The sequence below is a fragment of the Eleginops maclovinus genome, chromosome 13, assembly GCF_036324505.1.
Source record: "Eleginops maclovinus isolate JMC-PN-2008 ecotype Puerto Natales chromosome 13, JC_Emac_rtc_rv5, whole genome shotgun sequence".
Classification (NCBI taxonomy): domain Eukaryota; kingdom Metazoa; phylum Chordata; class Actinopteri; order Perciformes; family Eleginopidae; genus Eleginops; species Eleginops maclovinus.
In genome coordinates, this window is record NC_086361.1 from 2,207,841 (window position 1) to 2,230,766 (window position 22,926).

Here is a 22,926-nt window from a genome sequence, read left to right on the forward strand (position 1 = left end):
AGGGTCAAAATGCCTCCAATTGTAGGCAAAAACGGATTCATTCATGTATTAATTTAACAGCCAGGCTGCTTAAATGACCAGGACAAAGTGTGCTCAGTGTTAGTCACAGCACTGTGGGAATTGTTAGCCTACCCAAATCCAAGGTAACATAAAAATTGCATTTCAACGACAATTGACATGCTTTTATTTTGAAGGCTTGTTACATAACTTCCGGTATACTCTGGTTGTGTTGTTTGTGGTTGACGCATGAAGCTCCGTTCTTCCCAGGTTGGACCTGCTGCGGAGCGACCGTTTATTCCTGCGGGCCTTTGTTTGTCTGCATCTCCCCTGGAGCCGGAATACCTATTAAAACACTTGTTTTGAGGATTAATTCCATTTATTTATTTTTTGACCAACATGGGCTGCTCGGGATTCACCTGTTCCAAACAATGCCTGTGTGCGCTCAACATCCTCTATGTTGTGAGTATGAGCAGCCGAATGTTCCATATGGACCAGCACCCTGCTGCTTTTACCCATCCTGACATACACCACAGTGATGAGGGGGCAGGTACCAGGACCACAGGCTCACATAGTGCATGAGAAAAAACACATTTAGAAATACAGCCTGGTTTCGTTTGTGCATTATTGATAAGCCCAGCGCTGAAGGCTTTGAGTCCTACCATCACATGTTATGGAATTACAGAGGACGCCTGTCTTTGCCTGCAACCTCTGATAGCTCTTATCACAGTGTGTGTGTGTGTGTGTGTGTGTGTGTGTGTGTGTGTGTGTGTGTGTGTGTGTGTGTGTGTGTGTGTGTGTGTGTGTGTGTGTGTGTCACCTGAAGGTCCAAAAGGTCTGATCTCTGCAGCCTGTATGAATAATGTTCAGTCATTTTAAAGGCCCCCCACCCATTTTAAACCTCAGAAAACAGTGTGAGTTTGTGGATTTGGGATTAAATGACCTGATATCATCGTCCACTCTGAATTAATGTTTCTGTACCATCTTCTTGGAAGTTTAATATTAGATAATAGCAAACTTCTGTAGTTGCCTCGTTAAAGGATACAGAGTCTGCAACAATACTTACATGCTCATTAAGGACATCTCAACTCATTCAATATTAATACATATATCAGAATCGGATTTATTACCAAGAAGGATGAGGAGGAATTTGCTTTGGTATAAGTGGTGCATACAGAGACACAGAAAGATTAACAAATAATAAATAAACAATAACAAATATTACAATTATAAAAGCTATTAATAAAATTATAAAACACAAAATATATTAACATAGGAAACTGAGTTCAGTAAAATATGGAAAAGAAAAAGAAAGTTAGTTGGATCAGAAGGACAAAAGGTAAAGCTTTCAACTGAGATAACTCATCTATAGAAATACATATTGTTAAAGGGCTGAATTATAATTAAAACGACAAAAAGAGAAAAGATCGCATGTGACTTCCTATAATCACTTTTTAATACTAACCAAAAATATATTTAGGCCTACAATACATATTGTTGGTTAACTGAAATAAAGAGAGTCAATATTAGAATGAGAAATATAATTTGACAGATTTAGATTTAGTTCCATACATTTGTGTTATCTGTCTGTAAAATTGGAAGAGTACCTAATGCTGGAACAATCTCTGATACTGGCCTTGAAGAGATCCAGGTGATGGGGGGGCTGGTCCACAGTGTTCAGAGCATACATGCTGAGTGAGTTGCTCAGCAGCTGGACTAAAGAGGTCTTTGACTGCTGTTTGTCACCGTCCCTCCATCGCAGCTGAGCATGACATCACAGCCTGGGGAAACACAGAGGGGGGGTGTTGTAGTAAAAACCCTAACTGAAGATACATCCCCCACCTATTAGTTCACCTATTGGATTCTACTGTACTTGAAACTGTGTCGGTCTGAGTGTGTGGGGTATTATCCAACGTTAAAAATGTGCACAGTTTCCCACGGCACACCTGATGATCTGTAGGAACATTGGTTGAAAATCACTGCTCTAGCCTACACCTCATCCAGCTGCAGAGAGACACTTTAAATCTTCCTCTCTGGATTAATATTACCGTGTCTTCGTGGATTACAACCATCATGATTTACTGTGGGTCATAATGTGCAGTGTCACTAGGGTTGGGTATCGTATGAATTTCAACGATTCTGATTCAGATTCCACTTTTTGATTCCGGTTCTTAACGGTTCTCAATTCCAATTCTTTGAGGGGCAGGGTAAGAAATGATACCTCTTCCACCAAAAAACAACAACAACCTTTATCCGGGAAACTTTTACGGAACTGAGTTTATACTAGTATTGATGTTCATCAGGCTGTTCATTCACTGCTCTGTAACTGTAATTCTGAGAACCACTGAAGCTGCAACCGTGCAACTTTTAAAACAAACCTATTTCATTTAAGGAGCTGCAGTTCATGTGGGTGTTGAAAACCGAAAGGTAGAATCACCTGCAACAATCGACTGACAAAAAAGTCCCACTCTGAACTAGCAAGTATAAAAACTCCCAAATCGGAACTGGTTTGCGGTACCCAACTCTAAGTATCACTAGACATACTCGCTGCACATTTATGCTATATAATATACTATTACTCCACTGCATCTATCTGAAAGCTATAGCTCCTAATTACTTTCCGGACTAATTAATGCAAGAGTTGGCGTTATTTCATAAAGTAGTGCATAGCTAATATTAATCAAATCTTAAACAGAAAAATAATAATCAGTTAGCATGTTTGCTTTTAAAATATCAGGCATATTTTCCTGCTGTGCTTTTAAATGCAGGACCTTTACTAATTATGGTAATTCTTTAATTTTAATATTTCTATTAGTAAACTGAATCTGAATACATTTCCCGACTGCACTGCAATGGTAGCAGATGGCGTGTCTTCCAGAATGTTTATAGCATATATAATATGTGTGTATATATACTGTACTTAGCTTCCTTTTTTTTTACCATGAATGTGTAATATGTTGCTCTACTCTTTTTTTAATTTGCACTGTACTTAATCCCCATTGTGTGGAGAAACAAAGGATTTGTGATTCTGATTTTGAATAGACCCGGGCAAAGCTTACATGAACATAATGCAGAATTGTGTCTTCCTTTTCTGATTGAAGATGCACTTCATATTTGTATTGAACATTTGAATTAACTTTAAATGACTGTCATATGTGACCCTTTTTTACGTGTGTGTGGAGCAGATGGTGAGCCTGCTGATGATCGGCATCGCGGCGTGGGGGAAGTGGTTCGGGCTGGTCTCCAGTTTCCAGGTCGTGGGGGGCATCATAGCGGTGGGGGTCTTCCTCTTCTTCGTGGCCGGGGCAGGCCTGATCGGAGCCATGAAGCATCACCAGGTCCTGCTCTTCTTCGTATCCTTCGTACCGCTAAGACTTCTGCTCAGCGACCGTGGTGTAAAGTAACTGAGTACATTTACTCAAGGACTGTACTTTACTTGAGTATTCCTATTTTCTGCCGGTTTAAACTTTTATTTTATTTGAGGGAAATATTGTACTCTTTACTCCACTTCATTTATCTGACATTTATTAGTTACTAGTTCCGTTTTCCTTAAGTAATATGTGTTTATATGACTGATACACTTCTAATCTACTCGGTAGAAGTATATTTGTGATTAAAAACAAATTATATAACGTCCTGTAATAATACTACACTTTGAAAAGAGCCATTATGCAATATGAATACTTTTACTTGTAATGAAGTATTTTAAGACTTTTATTATGTATTAGTACTTTTAGTTAAGTAAAGAATCTGATTAATTATTTTTTCCATTACTGATTACTAATAGGGCTGCACAATTTATCTGAATTTAAATCAAACTTGCGATATGGATTGTTGCACTGTAGTGTTCCCAGCTGGAAATCATACTCTCTCTGAACATAATACCTTTGTCTGGAACCTTTTAGACAATCACAATAAAACGTATTTCTCAAACATAATGAGAATGATTATTAATCCCTCCAACATCGTGAATCACATTGCAACTGCAATATCAGTCAAATAATTACGACCAGTAACCTACATTTACTGAAGGACTGTACAATTTTAAGTTACTTTAATTTGATATTTCCATGAAATGCTACTTTATACTCCACTACATTTAATAGGGATACAATGTATATAACTCTACTACATTTTATTTTAAAGCTTTAGTTACTCTTCAGATAAAGATTAAAGAATCCTTTAACACAATGGATCTCTGATTAAACCAGTGGAATAACAGTTTGAGATAATAATAATAATAATGATTTATTTCAGCGCTTTTCCAAGTGCTCAAAGTGCAGTACTGTGGACAATACCCACAGAAGTCTTTGGGCTGTAGTCAGAGTCGAAATAATCCAAAAAAGGACAAAAACAAAAGTGGTGAACATAATTATTCCTGAATCAGATCTTTTATTGTGTACAGCAGTAAAATTCTACTAGAAGCAAACAGAGTAGGAATACAGTATTGTAATGTTGTGTAATATTTACAGCAGGGATGTCCAATCTGCAGCCCGGGGTCCATTTTAAATCAGCCCTAAGCTAATTTTAAAAGTATATTGGAATATGGCCCATAGTACCTGAAACTTGCGTTGTTTTATATTGTTTATATTAAATATATCTAACAATATATTACATGTTGAATTTTCAAATACATTCAGTCAATTAAAGTTGAAACCATTTCAAACTAATTTTAGTTGATTCAAAAAAGCTCAATAACTTATTTACATAAAAAAATACGCCCTTTCTATTTCCTCATATTATAAGCACTCTGAGGCTTCTGTTTTCAGGATTGAACTACTAACAAAATTAATTAAACCCTATGACTGGAGAGCTGTGATGTAGGCTGTTGTTTTTCTTAAAGCATATTCAAGAGTAATTTACCTACATTTGATTGATTTTATTAACTTAAAACTTAACTTATGAGGCGATATACCTCACCTCTAGTGAGGGGCCCAGCCATTCGTATATTTTTCTGCATGTGGCTCTCAGTGGAAAAGATCGGCATCCCTCTATCCCTCCCCATCTACAGCATATCATTGGTGAGCACCAGAGGTGTTGCTAGGTGACAGAGCCAGGCCAGCTGTTTCCTGTTTTTATACCAAACACGACCACCGTATTTTCCGCACTATAGGGCGCACTGGATTATAAGGCGCACTGTCAATGAATGGTCTATTTTCGAAATGTTTTCATATATAAGGCGCACCGGACTATAAGGCGCATTAAGCGAAATGTTGTTACCTCCAGCAGTAGTGAAGAGCAGCTGGGTATGTGACACTCTGAGGACAGAGGAGGGGGAAACAGCGGAGCTGGAGTAATCCTTTTTTATTGTCTTCGAACACCAGACAATGCAACCTGGCAACAACTTCACTTTCCCACCCCGCATGTCGCTCTCCTACACACTCCTTTTCTACATGCCGTAAAACGGATACATATTATATAATTATTAATTATATAACAGAAACAAAACAGTCAGATAAGTCAGTAATAAGTTCAGTTATAACACGTAAAATACAATAACGTTAGCGTATTCACAATAACTCTGAAAATTGTTCACTTATAACATGTAAAATACAACACAATACTCTCACTTTTCAGTTCATTCCTCGTCCACAAATCCCTCAAATTCTTCATCTTCAGTGTCCGAGTTGAACAGTTGGGCGATTACGGCATCCAGCATGCCCGGATCCCTTTCGTCATTATCCGAGTCAGTGTCGTTGCTGCTACCTGGCAGTTCAGTGATGATTCCGGCCTTCGTGAAAGCTCGGACCACAGTTGAGACTGATACATTAGCCCAGGCATCCACGATCCATTGGCAGATAGTGGCGTAAGTCGCCCGGCGCTGTCTCCCTGCCTTGGTGAATGTGTGTTCGCCTTCTGTCATCCACTGCTCCCACGCAGCTCGCAGTTTAACTTTGAACGCCCTGTTTACACCAATATCTAGCGGCTGGAGTACTTTAGTTAATCCACCCGGAATGATGGCAAACTCCGAATTAGTTTGCTTCACTTGTTTTTTGACAGCATCGGTGAGATGGGCGCGCATGGAGTCGCAGATCAATAGGGACGGAGATTTGTGGAAAAAGCCATCCGGTCTCTTGACGTAAATTTCTCTCAGCCACTCCCTCATCTTTTCCTCGTCCATCCAGCCCTTCGGGTTAACTTTGATAATGACGCCGGCTGGGAAATTTTCTTTTGGCAAAGTCTTCCTCTTGAAAATGACCATGGGTGGAAGTTTCTGGCCATTAGCCTGGCAACCGAGAACTACAGTGAAGGATGACTTCTCGTTCCCTGTCGTACGTATAGACACCGTTCTGGTGCCTGTTTTCTCCACAGTGCAGTTCACGGGGATATCAAAGGTGAGGGGAACCTCGTCCATGTTAGTGATGTGCGCTGGCCAGATCTTCTTTTCAGTGATCTTCTTTTCGCAGTATGCGCGGAAAGCGGCCAGCTTTTCTTCGTAATCTTTTGGCAGTTGCTGCGAGACGGTAGTTCGTGTGCGGATGGAGAGATGACGTCTTTTCATAAAACGAAAGCACCAAGAAGGACCGCCTCGAAAGTCATTGATATTCATGTCCCGTGCTAACGCTGTTGCCTTCATTCGAATAGAGACTGTAGAGACGCTTCTACCTGCTGCTCTCTGTTCAATAATCCACTGTTCAATGTTGTCCTCTAACTGCGGCCATCTCGCGTTGTTTCCTCGGAAACTCTGTGTGGTCTTCTTTACTTGGCGCAGGTCATCTTCTTGCTTCCTACACTTCCGTATCATTGATTCATTAATGTTGAATTCTCTCCCAGCTGCTCTATTCCCATGTTCTACTGCGTGACTGATAGCCTTGAGTTTGAAGTCCGCGTCGTAAGCGTGTCTCTTGACCGGTGCCAATTGGTGCAACTCCGCGACGCTCCTGACTACGGTAGCCGTAATGCTGCAAGCGGTGCGGCTTTGTAGTTTACCAAAGTCGTACTAAAACATTTTGACAGAGCGCCGTGAGCGCTGTGTACCACACAAAATCACTTCGAGGTCAGTAAGCACAACCAGAATTACCGTAATCCACATATAAGGCGCACTGGATTATAAAACGCACTGTTGTTTTTTGAGAAAATGTAAGGCTTTTAAGTGCACCTTATAGTCCGGAAAATACGGTAACCACTTCCCTAACAAAATATGTGTATGAGCGCTGTGGGTATATTATGGACAACAGAACACTCTCCTTCCCCCAGTGTTTTGGAAAATCCATTCCCTCTCACGCATGAAGTGCAATAAGACCCAGAGCGGCATCGTGTTACCCTGCTCAGTCAGGCTCTAACTGGCGTGGAGTTACAGTGTGTGTTGTTTCTGCTGATGATGTGTGTGTATTGCTCCTTGACGGTGAAGCTCAGTACATGATCGTCCTGTTCATGGTGTTCATCGTGCAGTTCTCTGTGTCCAGCGCCTGCCTGGCCATCAACAGGGAGCAACAGGTAAGATCAACAGTCTCTCCGTCAGCTGTGCACGCTGACAACTGACCGTGTGTTTGGTGCTAGACATCTAAATTTGTGTCCTGCAGCAGCAGCTGTGTGTGTGTGTGTGTGTTTATCAGTGAGATTCAGAAATTTGGTAGTCCTAGTCAGACAGACGTCCCGGGGGCAGTCACTTACTTATAATGACCATCTTCTCACTGAATGGTTGTCTTGAAAAGGCTACTAACAACAATTCCACAACAACATCCTCTTCACCTGTTGCCTGTAGCCAAACTACGTAAGCTCACTACGTGAATTGCGACGTTAGCTAGATCCTCTGTCTCGAGCCAGTGAACTAACAGGTCCTCTAGAATACCGTGGAACCGTGGGGAAATCTGAAAGAATACGCCCATTGGCTACAAATCAATATATGATTGGTTGATCAAATTGTCAATCCAAACGTACGCTCTCATTCAGTGTAAGGGCCAGGGCATTCTATCAAGGATATAGAATTCCCTGGTTGAAGGTTATTCCTCCCAGAGACCCAGAAAAATATCTGATTGGTTCCATTTCTTTCCTAACACAAAACCACTCAAATGCGTACTGCATGGACCGAGAAAGACAAACAAATCAACTGAACACTGAAATATTACAGATCAACAACACAGATACCATTCATTTGTTCATTTTATTTACATTTGATTTGTATAATTGATTCGATTTTTTTATCTGAGGGTTCCAGAGTGCTCTCTGAATACCTTGAAGTTCACCACTGGCGTTTATACTGAACACTAAAGAACATTTAACCCCATATGTTCATCAACTCATAAAGCCACAGCCCTATCACCTCAAATGTGTCCTTCATTCCTTCCATTTGTTCAGGGCTACCCCTGAAATGATCTTTACACTGTAGAAAAGGTGTTCTGGCAACTACTAAATTAATTTCTCTTACTTTATAGATGTTATTGTGTGAATGATTCCTGTTTTTCCTGGTTTAAAACAACTACGTTTTTTTTTAAAAAATGTACAATTTCATTATGATGGTTTATTCGCTCAGTGTTTCCAGTGTTTGTATCATTATGAATGGCTCTGGTACTTCGTTTCGTATTGTTTTTATGGTACTATTTATTTTAGATGGAGGGGGGTTCGATCCCTGCCCTTGCTGTTCGATGTTACCTTGCCTGTGTGAACGATGACTTCACATGACTCAAAGTGCCAATACTAATCGTTACTGATAATGTTCAATTAACTTAATTTTAGTATGCAAATAAAGACAAGAGTAAATAAATATCAATTAGATGTTTTTTACTTTAGTGTATTTGTAAGACAGCAGATCAATGTGAGCTTAGAAAAGGAGAAAGCAAGATATTTAGGATCAAAATGATTGTATGATAGGAAAAGCTGCCTTTCATGAAGCAGATTCAGCAGCAGCCTACACACCACCACTGAAACACATGAGCACATACTACAGCTTAAAGAAGAGAAATAAAACCTGAGCTGACAGGAAATGCTCCGTTTCAGTTTAACACACACAGTTAACCTCACACACACTATTTAATGAACATATAGGTTCACCTGCTGAATTAAAAACAGAACAAATGAACCAAAGAAAGAGAAACCATGAAGCAGATTCAGGCAGAAGATTCACTCTTACAGTATTCAATAAAAGAACAGCTGACAGAGAGAGAACATCTGATCCTTCACACACAAACACTAGATGATCTTTTTAGCTTTTTAATAGCATGTTTTCCTGCTAATCCCCCTATTTTTAAGAGATCTGATTACATCTTTTGTATGTTTATGTAAGGGAATATAGTTACCTTTAAAAAACCTGCAGCAGCGTGAAATATAATTGATGATTGTTAGCAGCCTGGAACTGTTTTCCTGCAGTTGTTGAAAGGCATTGTGGGTCATGTAGGAGAGAAGTAGAAGAGGACAAGGCAGAACAACAGAAAGGGGGTTTCATTTGAGAAGTGATTAAACACGGATGCTCTTTAATATGGGCTTCCTGACTCAGAGGAAGCATCTGCTGAAATACACGTTGAACCCCTCGGGCAACATCATCCATTACACCTTTCAGCACAGTGGATAAAATTACCTTCCCTCTGCAGGAAGTGGCTCTGCTTGTATCTGTGGTGTCAGTAATGAAGTGGAAGTGATTTGCGGTCACTGTTTAAAGCCTTCCTGATGCCACTGACATCCAAACCATGAGATCAGACGGATATATGATTCTTATTTTAAGGTGATACAGCAGCTGTACCACAGAAAGCTCTACAATAAGGACTCTATACTGCTGACTGAGAGCATCACACATATCATCTCCTATTCTAAATTACTCACAGCCCATGTTTATTTATTGATGCCATTCAGATTATGTTTGGGACATGAAAAAGCTTCTGCTTCAATTTATAATGCATGTATGACATGCTTTTCCCACAAAAAACCCTCTTTACCTCTTTAAAATAATCTAGAAATCACGTTATTCACACCTTTCAGCCATTTTTGAAAAATCTAGAATCTATGAAAATGAATCCTACACACACACACACACACACACACACACACACACACACACACACACACACACACACACTGCTTTTCATTTCCTCAGTAAAATTGTTTTCAATACTGGATCATTTCCACTTTATGCTACAACATTGGTTACTAGTTCATTTTAAGGTTTATATTATTAATACAAAATATAAATGAGCACATTTTTCTCACATAATAATAAGGATAGAGATAGGATAAGAGGTACTTTATTAATCCCAAACTGGGAAATGTTTGCATTGCAGCAGCATAAAACAAAACAAGGCTTTGCACATAATTATAAATTAAAAGAGTAGAAATAAACAGTTCAAAAATATATAAACATCTCAAAATAGAAAATATGAAAACTACAAAAACGGCCGCTCTCCATAAAGTATACTTTTAGTTTTGGTACTTTATGTATGTTTAAAACCAAGTGCTTTTTTCTTTAATTTAACTAAAATAATTAATACAGGATTTCTCCTTGAAGCAGAGTGTTTCTCAGGGTGGGATTATACTGCTTTACTAATATCATTCTGAGAGTTGATCCACTTTTGCAAAACACTGAATGTGAAAGTGGTGTGAGATGAAGCGGGCTGTGTGTGTGTGTGTGTGTGTGTGTGTGTGTGTGTGTGTGTGTGTGTGTGTGTGTGTGTGTGTGTGTGTGTGTGTGTGTGTGTGTGTGTGTGTGTGTGTGTGTGTGTGTGTGCTGCAGGACCAGCTGCTGGAGGTGGGCTGGAATAACTCCCGCAGCACTCAGAGGGACGTGGAGAAGAGCCTCAACTGCTGTGGCTTCAGACAGCTAGAGCCCAACCGCACCTGTGACGCTGTGAGTGTGATCCTGTTGCACTAATGAGAGTCACACTAATATTGGATCATAATATCCCCTCACCCTGCAGCCTGGGTCATTAGCATCGCTGTGTGTGTTGTCGTCCTGCAGGCGTGTTTCCCCAACCACTCGTGTCTGCCCTGTGCAGAGAAGATCCAGGAACATGCAGGGGAGGTGCTCCGCTTCGTGGGAGGCATCGGACTCTTTTTCAGCTTTACTGAGGTGAGCCATCACAACTACAACACTCAGGAGTTACTGCAGGCTGTGCAAAGTCAAACTAAATTAAATAAATTAGCATTAGTAGGTGCTAGTGAAAGCAGTAGGAACAGTAGTAGTAACGGCAGATGTTAGGGGCAGAAGAAGCAGTGACTTTAAGAATGTATTCCGTTACAATTACTAGTTACATGTACAAAAAAATGTAATCAGTAACCTAGCCTAAGTATTAAAACATAAAGGTAATGTAATCTGATTCATTTCTGTTACTTTTGTATTTCCTCATTATCAAATGCAATGCTAAAAGATAAAATACATATTAATAAGATGTTTTTTACAACAGGACAATGGGACCTTAGAAAAGAACAATCCAAGATATTTAGGATTGAAATGTGTCCTCCTTAGTTTTAGGTTAGGCTACAGAATAATTTAGTTTACAAATACTGTTTAAGTTTCATACAGAATTAAAAACAGACAATGTATTTGTGTTTAATAATCGTGTGTTAACCTACTGCAGACAGGAAGTAAACACTAAAGGGAACAGCAGGAAGAGACAGACAAGAAGTAAACACTAAAGGGAACAGCAGGAAGAGACAGACAAGAAGTCAACACTAAAGGGAACAGCAGGAAGAGACAGACAAGAAGTCAACACTAAAGGGAACAGCAGGAAGAGACAGACAAGAAGTCAACACTAAAGGGAACAGCAGAAGAAGACAGACAGGAAGTAAACACTAAAGGGAACACAGTATGGGCTCCAAAGTGAGACCGGTTCATGAAAAAGAAAATGTGAACAGGCTCACATCTGTGCATCTTCAGCCATTAGTTAGCTGTAGAAAGGACATTTTTTTCTTAACGGAAGCAATACGATCATTTGTTTAATCAATAAAATAATTTGATATCAATGTCCAGTCAGTATTATATTGCTCTCAGTGTCTCACTGTTTTTGCGTCCTGTTTTAGATTCTGGGAGTGTGGCTGACGTACCACTACAGGAACCAGAAGGACCCTCGAGCTAACCCCAGTGCTTTCCTGTGAGTCAGCTCCGGCTGCTCCGTCACCTCCACCTCTGCCCTCCTTTTTTTGGACTTTGTAAATAAAACACTGATCTATGTGTTTCCACTGAGGGCTGATTTTGTTTTGAGTGGAGTGTGTTCTGAAGTGTTTGTGTGTGAAGGAACAGCACACACACGCTGCCTCCAGTGTGACAGCTCTGCATAAGAAACCTTTACAGTTAGTACACTGACCCTGTGGAGCAGTCTGCTGTGTGTTATAAAGTATTACTGCAGCCTGCCTCATGTAACACTGTTTATCTCCTTTGTTGTTCATTGTTTGTCTGCCCCACTGAACGCAATGCTGCTCTTCACATATGATATGATGACATTATTTTGACTGTGTGTGTGTGTGTGTGTGTGTGTGTGTGTGTGTGTGTGTGTGTGTGTGTGTGTGTGTGTGTGTGTGTGTGGGCATTTGGCCTACTGCATGACTCTTCTGCAGAGAGCTGCACCTGTCTAGGCATTTGTACTCTAAATCTGAATAAATCCCTGATTCCTCTGGCTCCTTGTCTCCTGTTTCTACTCCCTGAAATCATTTTGGCTTTTGTGTAAAATGTTGAATTTCAGAACTTTAGGGAAAATGATGTGTGTAATGTTCAGTCTTAACAGACAGATTTTCTTGAAATAAAAATGTATTTAAATGTGTCAGCACAATAAGTTTATATCTACTTATTTTAAATGCCAGGTCAGTATTCAGTGTCTTAACAGTCAGTGTCTTTTTTGTTTTTAAAGATATGTTTTGGGGGCTTTTTGCCTTTAATCGGATAGGACAGTGGAGAGCGACAGGAAAGGGGGAGAGAGTGCAGGTGCCCCAGCCAATTGCGCCACGGCCGGGGCCAACAGTCAATATCTTAACAGAAATAAAAGAAGATATTAGATTTAATTGTGACACTTCTGTGTTTTGGGATTGCCATCAATTATTTTTTGGGGTGGAATTTCTGACTAAATGTACAATAAGTGTGTTAATTTGAAGTAAAAACCACAGAAACTTAATTAAATAACTCATGAAGTGGCTTGAAACCTAACTGAATAAGAGAGCTAGGGCCATGAATAGTGATGAACTCACTTATTGTTGTTCAAGCGAACTTATCTCTGTGGAAATGTGAAAGGATAAGTATGTTACAGATATTTCTACACAGCAAAGCTGACTTGATATTGGTTTTCCTCTCCTGAATCTCTGTCAAAATAGCTTAAAGTTCAGAGGCTGTTAGTTTAAGTCCTGTCCAACTGCCTCGTGCCACGATCTCCTGCCCTGTGCAGCTCAGGACACAGAACAATAGTCTGTGTGGAGCCTCAGTAACCAAGCAACAGGGACAAGCCTTCAGTGCTGACAGTTTAAACCCGTCCATCCAGGATGTGGATCACACACACTACCACACACACACACACACACACACACACACACACACACACACACACACACACTGATCACACAATGTGTTCTATGAACAGATTCCTCACCAAGCATTTTCAGTCCTTATCTCCCTTAAAGATATACTTGTATGTTGGTCATATCAGAGTTAAAATGATATCCAGGAGCTGGACTAATGCTGAAGTTCACTTAGCTGATAATACTGTTTGACAAATGTATTGTTAGTTATTTGGCATATTTCCCAGATTGCTTTGCATTTGCTCAAACCATGTCTGGTACTTTAGTGCTCACAGTATGGTCTGTCAGGTTGCTGGCTTTCATTTCATTTGCATATGTCCTGCAGAAAGTGGTGGGCTCACAGTATCATTAGTAAGTCCTGAGCCAATGAAACAAATCTAATTTTATTGTGTTTTTTATTCGTCTGAACATTTAACAATGGATTTATTAATCAGGTGTATATAAATAACTCTCAACACACGCTATTGGGGACTCACTGGGAAACATTGTGGAGGGTTCAGCAGCTTACTCCACTCAACCCCATAAAGATGCTGCTCTGAATCTGCTGAAGGATTTAACGGGCAACTGCTTCCTGTCAAATATGCTGTCCACTGCCCTCAGGTAACCTTGTAGAGACTAATGTTCCCAGGCCTTTGTGATGGAATATACATCCTTAAGCTCTCCAACACTTACAATTATAAAAGTATTTAAATAGTGTGGTGCAGATTTCTTTTTTGTAAGTCAACCTGGAAGTTAGCATCACAAGGGATCCCTTGACAAAGGCCAGTAGGATTGTTTCCATTTGATTTTGGAATACTGCAGACAATGAGCTCCGACAACACCGCTAAGCTGAAGACGGCTACTGTTTGAAGCGATGACGTTTATTAGTCTCATTTAACCACTTGTTAACAAATGCTGATTTTCAGGCACATATACACTTCATAAATTCACACGTTAGGGTTTACTTTCGTTGTTTATGTTGAAGAACAATACGTGAATATCTTGTAAGTGTGTCTTAACCACAGATCTCATCTCAGGCATCAAACCACAGCACGTTAAAAAAAGCGTTGATTTTGCGACAAGGGAGTTAGGAAGTGCTGAAATGCTAACTCATGTAATGGTTTAGGACTCATCCCTGCACCACGGAGTACCATTATATCACTGCCTGGATTCAATTATTTGATATGGCAAATAAGCTATTGAATATAACCAGGATTTTTACTACTGTAGCAGTAGTGTTTTAGTAGCTTCATAAGTATCAGTAGTATTACATATCATTGATGTATTACTTCAACAGTGCATGAATTATATATCTATGTATATATATATACTATATTTCATATTATACTATATATCTATATCCTGTTAGCTAGTAGCAGTAGCAGCATTAGCACATTAAGTTAGCATTATTCTTTTGTTTATTATTCACATTTACATTTGAGTGCCCTGCAATGTGTTGGCAACTGAAAAAGCAATACCCATCTTGTATGAACAGTTCCATATTTATTTCAAAGACATTCTGGATGCACAGCAATAATATTAAAAAGGATCAGAAAGGGAATTTAAAGGAGGAAACAAGTTAAGTTGAAGAGAATGAACTTTGCAGTGCGTAGTTTTCCTCATTTGACTCCTCCGGCTCACAGCTCAGACTTCAGGAGCTTCTTAGCTGCATCCATGTTTTTCTTCACTGTAGGAGAGACGGGAAACATTACATTTTTGTTTCAAGGACACAAACAAAGCTCAGTGTTTTAGCTTGGCACTTACAGTTTTTGAGGTCAGATGGTTCGTAGGCATACAGGCGGTTCCTGTATGGTCCGTTGATGTCCGCCCTCACCGTCATTGAAGGGTCTAAAGACATTTTTCAGACTTAAATTTGAATGAAGTCTTTAACTAATACATTGCTACCCGAATAAAGGAACAGATTCTGTCTTCCCCTGCTGGATACTAATACTGTAAAAAGCAATCTTAACTTTGACATCAAACACTATATGCTAATAGTGTTTGATGCTAAAAAAGCTACTAACAGTTTAATTAACTGACAAAGTTGGTCAAAAGCAGCTTTGTGTAAAACAGACTGACATACAGCCTTTACTTTGATGATTTAGTATGACAGAAAAGCTGAGTAACCTCAACCAGGACCTTAACATGCTAACAGGCTAATAGGAAAACAGCTCTTACCGACAAACAGGATTCTGGGAACATACTGCCCATCAGGAGAGAGATGTTTGTCTGTGGTTTCATACTGTCGGAGAGAAAATCAAATACATCATCAAACAAAAGTGTCAATAAATGACTATGAGCCACAGGAACAAATGTTGAACACTGTTAGTTATTACAGGACATTTCTGTATTTTCTCATAGGCTGTTCATGTCACACAATTATATGTGCAGCATTCCAAATGTAGTGAAATTGAATTGTAAAAGTGATGAAAGGTTGGTTGTTCACTTTTTTAGAAAATGGTTTAACAGATTTGGAAACTTCCATATACATTCAGTGGAATGCGCATTTAAAACAATGATGTCTGATGTGTAACCTACCATGAGATTGAGGACGATGAAGTCCTCATCCAGCCTTTTCTGGATGTCGTTGTCATCAGCCAAGATCTTCTTCAGTGCTGCAGGAGAAACACAAAAGTGTAACAGTTAAAACTCCACAACCCAGAAGTACAACCAGGATGTGATGTCACACTTGAGCAAACACATGACGGCCCGCTATTCAAACAGGTTGGGCTCTCTTTCTCTGCTATGTAGATTAATGAGCGATATATCTGGGGTCAGACTTACCGGCGCTGTGAGGGCAGTCCTCCAGGTGGAAGATGACCATCAGAGGCTTGTTTCTGAAACATTTCATACAATTAATAATCTGATTAAATGACCAACAGTGTCAAAGGAAAAGCTTTTTGGATGTGAGAGTTTTTTCTCACCTTGACCTGGACCAGTAGAGGGCCTCTTCATAAGTCTGAGCCCAGATCAGCTGATCACCCCAACCTGGCAACATGGACACATTATGGATGAGTGACTGACTCAACATTTATCACACTCTTTTTCAGTCTCACTTGTTCAGATGATGCTACACACCTCTGGAGAGAGTCTGAGGGATCCTCTTCCCGGTTTTGGGGATGTATTTCCCGAAGGCGGAGGACACGGCCACCAGGACCAAGAGTGCCAACAGCAACGCTTTGATCATCTTTATAGACTGACAGGAACAAAATGGAAGAGAAAAAAGTTGAAACTGTATTAAGGAACAGTATTAAGTGACATTTTGTGTAAGGAATGGCAGAAACTTGATCTTCCTTCATTTTTATATAAAAAGTGTTGACTTTTGTCGTAGTTTTTCCTACTTAAGGATGATATTGGTTGAAATATGTAGCGGACAGGAAACATAGAAAAAATAATGACTAAACTAGACTCTAACCATGAAAGTTGTCGTAATACTAGTTTTGACCATGCATAAAAATACATCAAAAGAGAAGAATATGCCAGAATGAGCTATTAGCTATTTTCCATCTGCATTCACTGATGTGGTTCACACCTGACCCACAACCTGCACTTTGCCTTTTCATAACATTAAAGTTGTTAAAAGTTAACACAAAGTACTTACAGCCTATGGTTTGAGTAAGAATGACGGACTTGGATACACACACATTAAAAGGACTTGGCTGTATTTACACAGAAAGTGAAAACAATATGCAGAGTGAGTCTTACCTATTCCCGACGGCTCAGGTGTGTGTGTGTGTGTATGATGGCCACAGCTCCAGGATCTGCTGTTCCTCCACTCTCACCTGCCTCGTATTTAACCACCTGCTCCCCTGTGGTCCCGCCCTCTTACCATCCCCTAACCGGAATACTACGTTGATTTAAATTTGACTTCTGTTTGCCAACCAAACTCCATTGACAAAATGTGTAATTTGAGGTTTCCATGCCAATTACGTCAGGGTTTAAGATAACACTCTTGTAAATATTTAAGTTATAATAAAAAAACTAAATCAGCATAAGTCATAATGACAGGGAGGGCATATTGCAAATAACATAAGCTTTAGCTTTTTTGGCATTTTTTGTTGTCCGTTCCTCCAAAATCAAGTTATAAATCTTTTTATAACTTGCATTATGTCTGTTCTACCATTAATGTATGTTTTATGCAGGAACAGTTCAGTTTGGGTTTATATTCTTTATATACATTTTAGGCATCTTGGACACTGTGAAGCATAATTAATAATCAGTTGAATTCCTCTTTGTGAAATAGCTTTTGGACCGAAGGGATGTATGGCTTTTGTCCAAGGACCAGTCAGCACACTAGTGATGATTAGGCTGCATGTGATTGGCTCAGACACAAAGGTGCAACTGAAAGTCAACACAGTGGTTCAGTCATAAGGATGAAAAAAGTTTGACATCCAGGTTTCTTTAACCCTGCACATAACCTATAATATCAATGATTGTAATAACTAGACAAGGACCTTAATGTTTGAGACATGTTTCCAAAACTTGCGTATAACAATATTATAGCATCCAAAGTTGTGCTCTCAGGGAATCTGTCAGGTGTTTGGTGCCTGAGCTTTATCTCTGGGCATCTCCACTGAACAGTGTCCCGTATCCTGCAGCAGGAGGGGGGGGGGGGGGGGGGGGGGGGGGGGGGTGTTGCTGCTATCAATGGCAGCTTTGTTCAGCCTGAGCCTTGTGTGAGCCTCCTCTCTAACTGCTCAGCCTCCTGCTGCTGTGAGCATGTTGATTCTCTCCTCTGCTGTCGCTCATCACCGCTCTGCTTACTAGGGCATTTCAACAAAGGGACCGTGGAGTGGAGACTAGTGGAATCAGGAAACACAGGGACAATAAACTTATATCTAATGCCAATTATGCATATTTTTATTTGTGTGTTTTGATTTAAAAATCTGCTTTTTATTTTTGATATTTACCTTTTCCGGTTACATAAAGTGTGTTAATGTTCAAATTCCCAAGTTGTAAGAGGTCAGACTGGGTCATGCTTATGTAAAGCCATCTGTAAAAAGGGTTTATGTTGAAAATAAGATTTGCAGGTTTGTTTATGAGATTTTATTTGGAGTTTTTGCCTAAATTGATAGAACAATCATAAACAAGGAAGTGGGAGAGAGAAAGGACAACATGCAGTAAGGACTTATTCTTTGCTCATTTCCTACTTTTAACAATTCGGATTAAATCCTTTATTTATTAATCATTAATAGAGATTCCTTACTTTTGCCAGTTCAGAGAAATACATCCACCTGCTTTGTCTTTTTAGTTGTTTATTAATCCATCCACAAAAACCCTCAAATGGAGGGTTCCAGCACTTATTCCCATTTACAAGTGAAAAGTAAATGGAATGTTAAATATTGATTTATCAACAATAATAATGACGGTTATTTAACTTATTTAACTCTGTTACTGATGTTAATGAGTTCAATATGTGTGTTCTTTGTGGTGCTAGTAAAAAAAAATGATGACATGAAACCATAACTGCAGGCTTGAAACGTACCTTTTTATTTGTTAATGATTAATTAAGGACTACATACCCTTGGCATCCACCAACAAATATAACACAGTTATTAACAAAAGATTGCTAATATTGTTAAGCTCAACACTTCGTAAGCAAGTAATTTTTACATGATCCATGTAACCATCCAACTATCAGTCTGTATGTATGTCTGATTATATGTATGTTTGTAAGTATGTTTTTACCATATCTCGAGAATCGTTCTTCGCTCTTCGTTCCTCTGATCTTCTTCACACTGAGCCTGCATATTACCGGGGACCCAAGGACGTGCACTGTCAGATATTGTTGGCCCAACAACCTTAACAGAATATATTTCATTGGCTACCCATCTTATCAATTTTGAGAAATTGCCACCAAGTTTTGTAAAAAACCTCTCTAGACAAAGACAGAAAAAGTAACTTTAAGGGTTTTTGTTGTTCAAAGAACTGTGTTGCCATTTGGCCAAGAGGTTATCTAAGGGACAGTGTGTTTCAGGGTGGTATAAAAGCCAATCAATTATTTAATTTACTTTTAAATTATCGTATTACTTTCGCTAAGAAAAATAGTCTCTTCAACCGGCTGGAACTTCAGCGACAGCAGCGTAACTTAAAATGACCGCAGCACTGAGCGAGGTTTTCTGGAACTTCTGTTCACAGATTATTTTCCATGAACCAGTCTTTAAACACTGCAGAGCGCATACCGTGTTCCTGTTAGTGTTTACTTCCTGTCTGTCTTCTTCTGCTGTTCCTGTTAGTGTTTACTTCCTGTCTGTCTTCTTCTGCTGTTCCTGTTAGTGTTTACTTCCTGTCTGTCTTCTTCTGCTGTTTCCTTTAGTGTTTACTTCCTGTTTGTCTTCTTTTGATTTCTCTGACGTCCAGCACTCTGTCATTTTACCTCTTTGTGTGTTATCAAATATAAGCTACCTCCGAAATGTCCTATTTGACGAATCAAAGTCAAGTATTCAACTAAGACGTGTAATAAGCTATAATCAAATATAAAACTATAATGTCAATGAATGGATGGATGGATGTTTGCATCAAACAATTCTTTGGAGTGGTGCAGGGATGATTCCTAAAACTAAAACTAAGCATTTTACCACTCTCGGTTCCATCATCTTAAAGTCAATGGTTTTTGGAACATGTTTTTGCTTTTTGTCGATGACATTTAAACGTAAGGTATAATGTGCAGTGAGGCGGTCATTTAGCTTAGCAGAGGTGATGTGTAGCCATGCAACCTCGAGTTAGTTTATAGCCTAAAGTTAACTTTTCATTTCTGATGATTGCATTTGTGCTTAAAAAATCAAAAAGTGGTGTTAATATGTGCAGATTATCCTACTGAACAAAAAATGTAAAGTATCATAATGTGTTTGGTACAGAGCTTTTTTTCCACAGTGTACCGAAGCAGTACGTTTTTATTTACTACTGTCAAACAAAAGTTCACAGAAAATGTTATTATTTCATTCATCATTTATTAACAAAATAATGTAAGGATCCATGTCATAAGTTTTTGTACAGTTAAATGCACTAGGCCTAATTATTTAAAATCCCAAGGCCCACCGGGACTTGTCTCAAAGCATACCATTTAGGAACCACTGCTATAAACTACAGACAACATTTCTCTGTGTTGGACTTCAACAGACACTGGAATGATTGCCATACATGTAGAGATAAAGATTTAAGAAAAATGTGTCTCTTAATTTTTTCTGGGGCTGTATATCACTGTCTAGATATTCCATGTCTTATTATTGTATCATATTTGATATAATTTTGATTTCAGTATACTTCTGTTGTATTTTCTGTAAAACATTTTCTCGTTTTTTATACTCATTGCGTTTGACAAACCCAATGTCCCGGAGCCCTGAATAAATAGTAGTGTTGTGGTGTAAATTGTAACCAGGATGTGGGAGCAGTTAGTGCTGAGGTGTCCTAAACCCCCGCTCCGTCTGTATTGGCTTTCCCTGCATATCCCAGTCACTGTTGTCCCAGCACTAGGATCAATATTTGAACTAGAGGGCAGGGTGAAAGGCCGCTCCTATTCACACTCACACTGAGCAGCTGCACTCTGCCCTGCCCTGATAACACGGATCTGATGCTGTTCCTCCACACGCCCACTGCTATTGGCTGGCGGCTTGAATAGGATGCAACTTCCTGGTTTTACCTGAAGCACAATGCAGCAGCACAAGCACTCACCTTAGATAAAGCTGAGAAATACCCGCACACACAGGTTGTGTTAACTAACCACACATATCCATTGCTTTCAGATTGTTGTAAATATACATTTGCATTAAATTGGCGGCTTTCTAGTCTTGCGACCTCTGAAGACTTTTATACCTCATGCCAACATATATATCCCTTCACACACACACACACACACACACACACACACACACACACACACACACACACACACACACACACACACACACACACACACACACACTGATGGCAGTAAAAAAGGTGACACCAGTTCATCAGAATGTACCCACACACAATGTATATAACAGTATATTCCTTTAATACAAAGCAAAATGTATCAAACAAATTAATATGTCTTACAACACTTCTTAAAGGTCACTCAGATTTCAGGGCTGTTCAATTAAATATACCACACCTTTTGCAGCATTTTCACTTCCTCTAGTCTAATTAGTCCTACAAGTTCCTCTATTTCCACTTCCTGTCAGGCAGCAGCATGCTAGCAGCTCTGTGAGGATGACATTATGTACAGTTGAGCTTTTATTTAAGTGCTAATACCACCATGCTAACAGGTGCACAACTGTAACGTTCTAAAGCTAAGCTGGTATCATTCATGTTAACCATCTTCATTATGTGTGCGCAAGCTAACATTAGCTATTAGCAGTAAACCGTGCTAAAGCAAATGGAATGTCATCAGTTCTTCAGGTAAAGCTAACGTTTGGCTATAAACAAACTACATCCCTGCGATCACTTATCACCACCGCTAAGCTAAAGGCAGCTAATATTCAGCCTGAACAACTTTAGTAGACTCATTTAGTCTCGTGTTAAAAACCTCAGTTTTTAAGACACGTGAAAGCTTCAGACATTTCCCAGTAGGGTATTTAACGCTGTATTTTATCAAATTAAACAATAACAACAGATCTTATTTCAGGCATCTAAGAGCACATCTCCCTTCGAGATGAGGGAACGGAAAGTGGTTAATCGCTCATTTATTTTCAGGTTTAAGGACTCATTTTGCACCACTCCAAGAAGCCTTCTTTTTTAATGACTTGAAGGCCAACTTATTTCTCCAGCACACTTACTTACTGCAGTAATCCAGCCTCTGTTTGAATCCGTAGAGTTGTGGTGAGGATTGCCTCAGGGAGGTGATGGTTTAGCAATAGGTTCCTTTTACGGCATGGGCTAAGCAGAGGGGATTCCCTCACATTCTCCCTTTTTGTGCTGAGATGTATAACCAATTTCAGATAAACCTCAACTCAAATGACCTGAAAGTTCTTTGTTTGCCCAATGTCACTGTCATCGTCTTCTTCTGTACAGCTGAAAGCAGCTGGGGAGCAAACACATCACATGGGAGGTGAAACTCCTTGACATGTAAAGGCCTGAGGGGTCCATTACTCATTCATAGACTCCTGACCTCTACTCTGATATTGATAAAGCAGGGGGTATTGAACATGTCTGCCACTAGAGGCCCTGTTTACTTATTTAATGAGTATTTAGCTGTGACCAGCGGCTCTATGGCTCCCTTTGCTGGTGGACACAAACAATGTACTTACTGAACAAAACCCAATGTTAGTCGTGCACTAATTAAGAATCTATCTTCAAGAGTTTGCTCATTGAAGTTTGAGATATTTTAGAATTTCTCAAGCCAATAAATAATGCAAAAAGTATACATAAACCCGTCTATTTAAGTTACATTGGAATGACTAAGGACACTTTTAATGTACCCATTACACGTTAGTGTTGTGATCAATGTATTGCATGTTGTATTATAATGTTATTAGGAGAATTTTTCCACTTCCAAACTTTTTGTTTCCAGCAGTCCCACATTCAGATAAAACAAGGCATAAA

The 22,926-nt window shown here is 39.4% G+C and overlaps 2 protein-coding genes and 1 long non-coding RNA gene across 3 annotated transcripts; 1 reads left to right on the forward strand and 2 right to left on the reverse strand.

Moving 5' to 3' along the window:
* Positions 1-187: 187 nt before the first annotated feature.
* Positions 188-1,768, reverse strand: LOC134874708 (uncharacterized). The gene is made up of 3 exons (XR_010167114.1): positions 1,605-1,768; positions 417-563; positions 188-342 (listed from the first exon to the last, which is right to left on the reverse strand). It is a non-coding gene; the product is annotated as an uncharacterized LOC134874708 (long non-coding RNA).
* Positions 236-12,558, forward strand: tspan13b (tetraspanin 13b). Its single transcript, XM_063898828.1, has 6 exons — positions 236-459; positions 3,183-3,350; positions 7,354-7,434; positions 10,658-10,771; positions 10,883-10,993; positions 11,944-12,558. The coding sequence occupies exons 1-6, from the start codon at positions 397-399 to the stop codon at positions 12,016-12,018; spliced, it is 612 nt and encodes a 203-aa protein (XP_063754898.1). The 5' UTR covers positions 236-396; the 3' UTR covers positions 12,019-12,558.
* A 2,329-nt stretch (positions 12,559-14,887) lies between these two features.
* On the reverse strand, positions 14,888-17,252 carry agr2 (anterior gradient 2). Its single transcript, XM_063898832.1, has 8 exons — positions 17,110-17,252; positions 16,483-16,600; positions 16,329-16,392; positions 16,189-16,241; positions 15,943-16,019; positions 15,583-15,646; positions 15,169-15,252; positions 14,888-15,091 (listed from the first exon to the last, which is right to left on the reverse strand). The coding sequence occupies exons 2-8, from the start codon at positions 16,589-16,591 to the stop codon at positions 15,042-15,044; spliced, it is 501 nt and encodes a 166-aa protein (XP_063754902.1). The 5' UTR covers positions 16,592-16,600; positions 17,110-17,252; the 3' UTR covers positions 14,888-15,041.
* Positions 17,253-22,926: the final 5,674 nt, after the last annotated feature.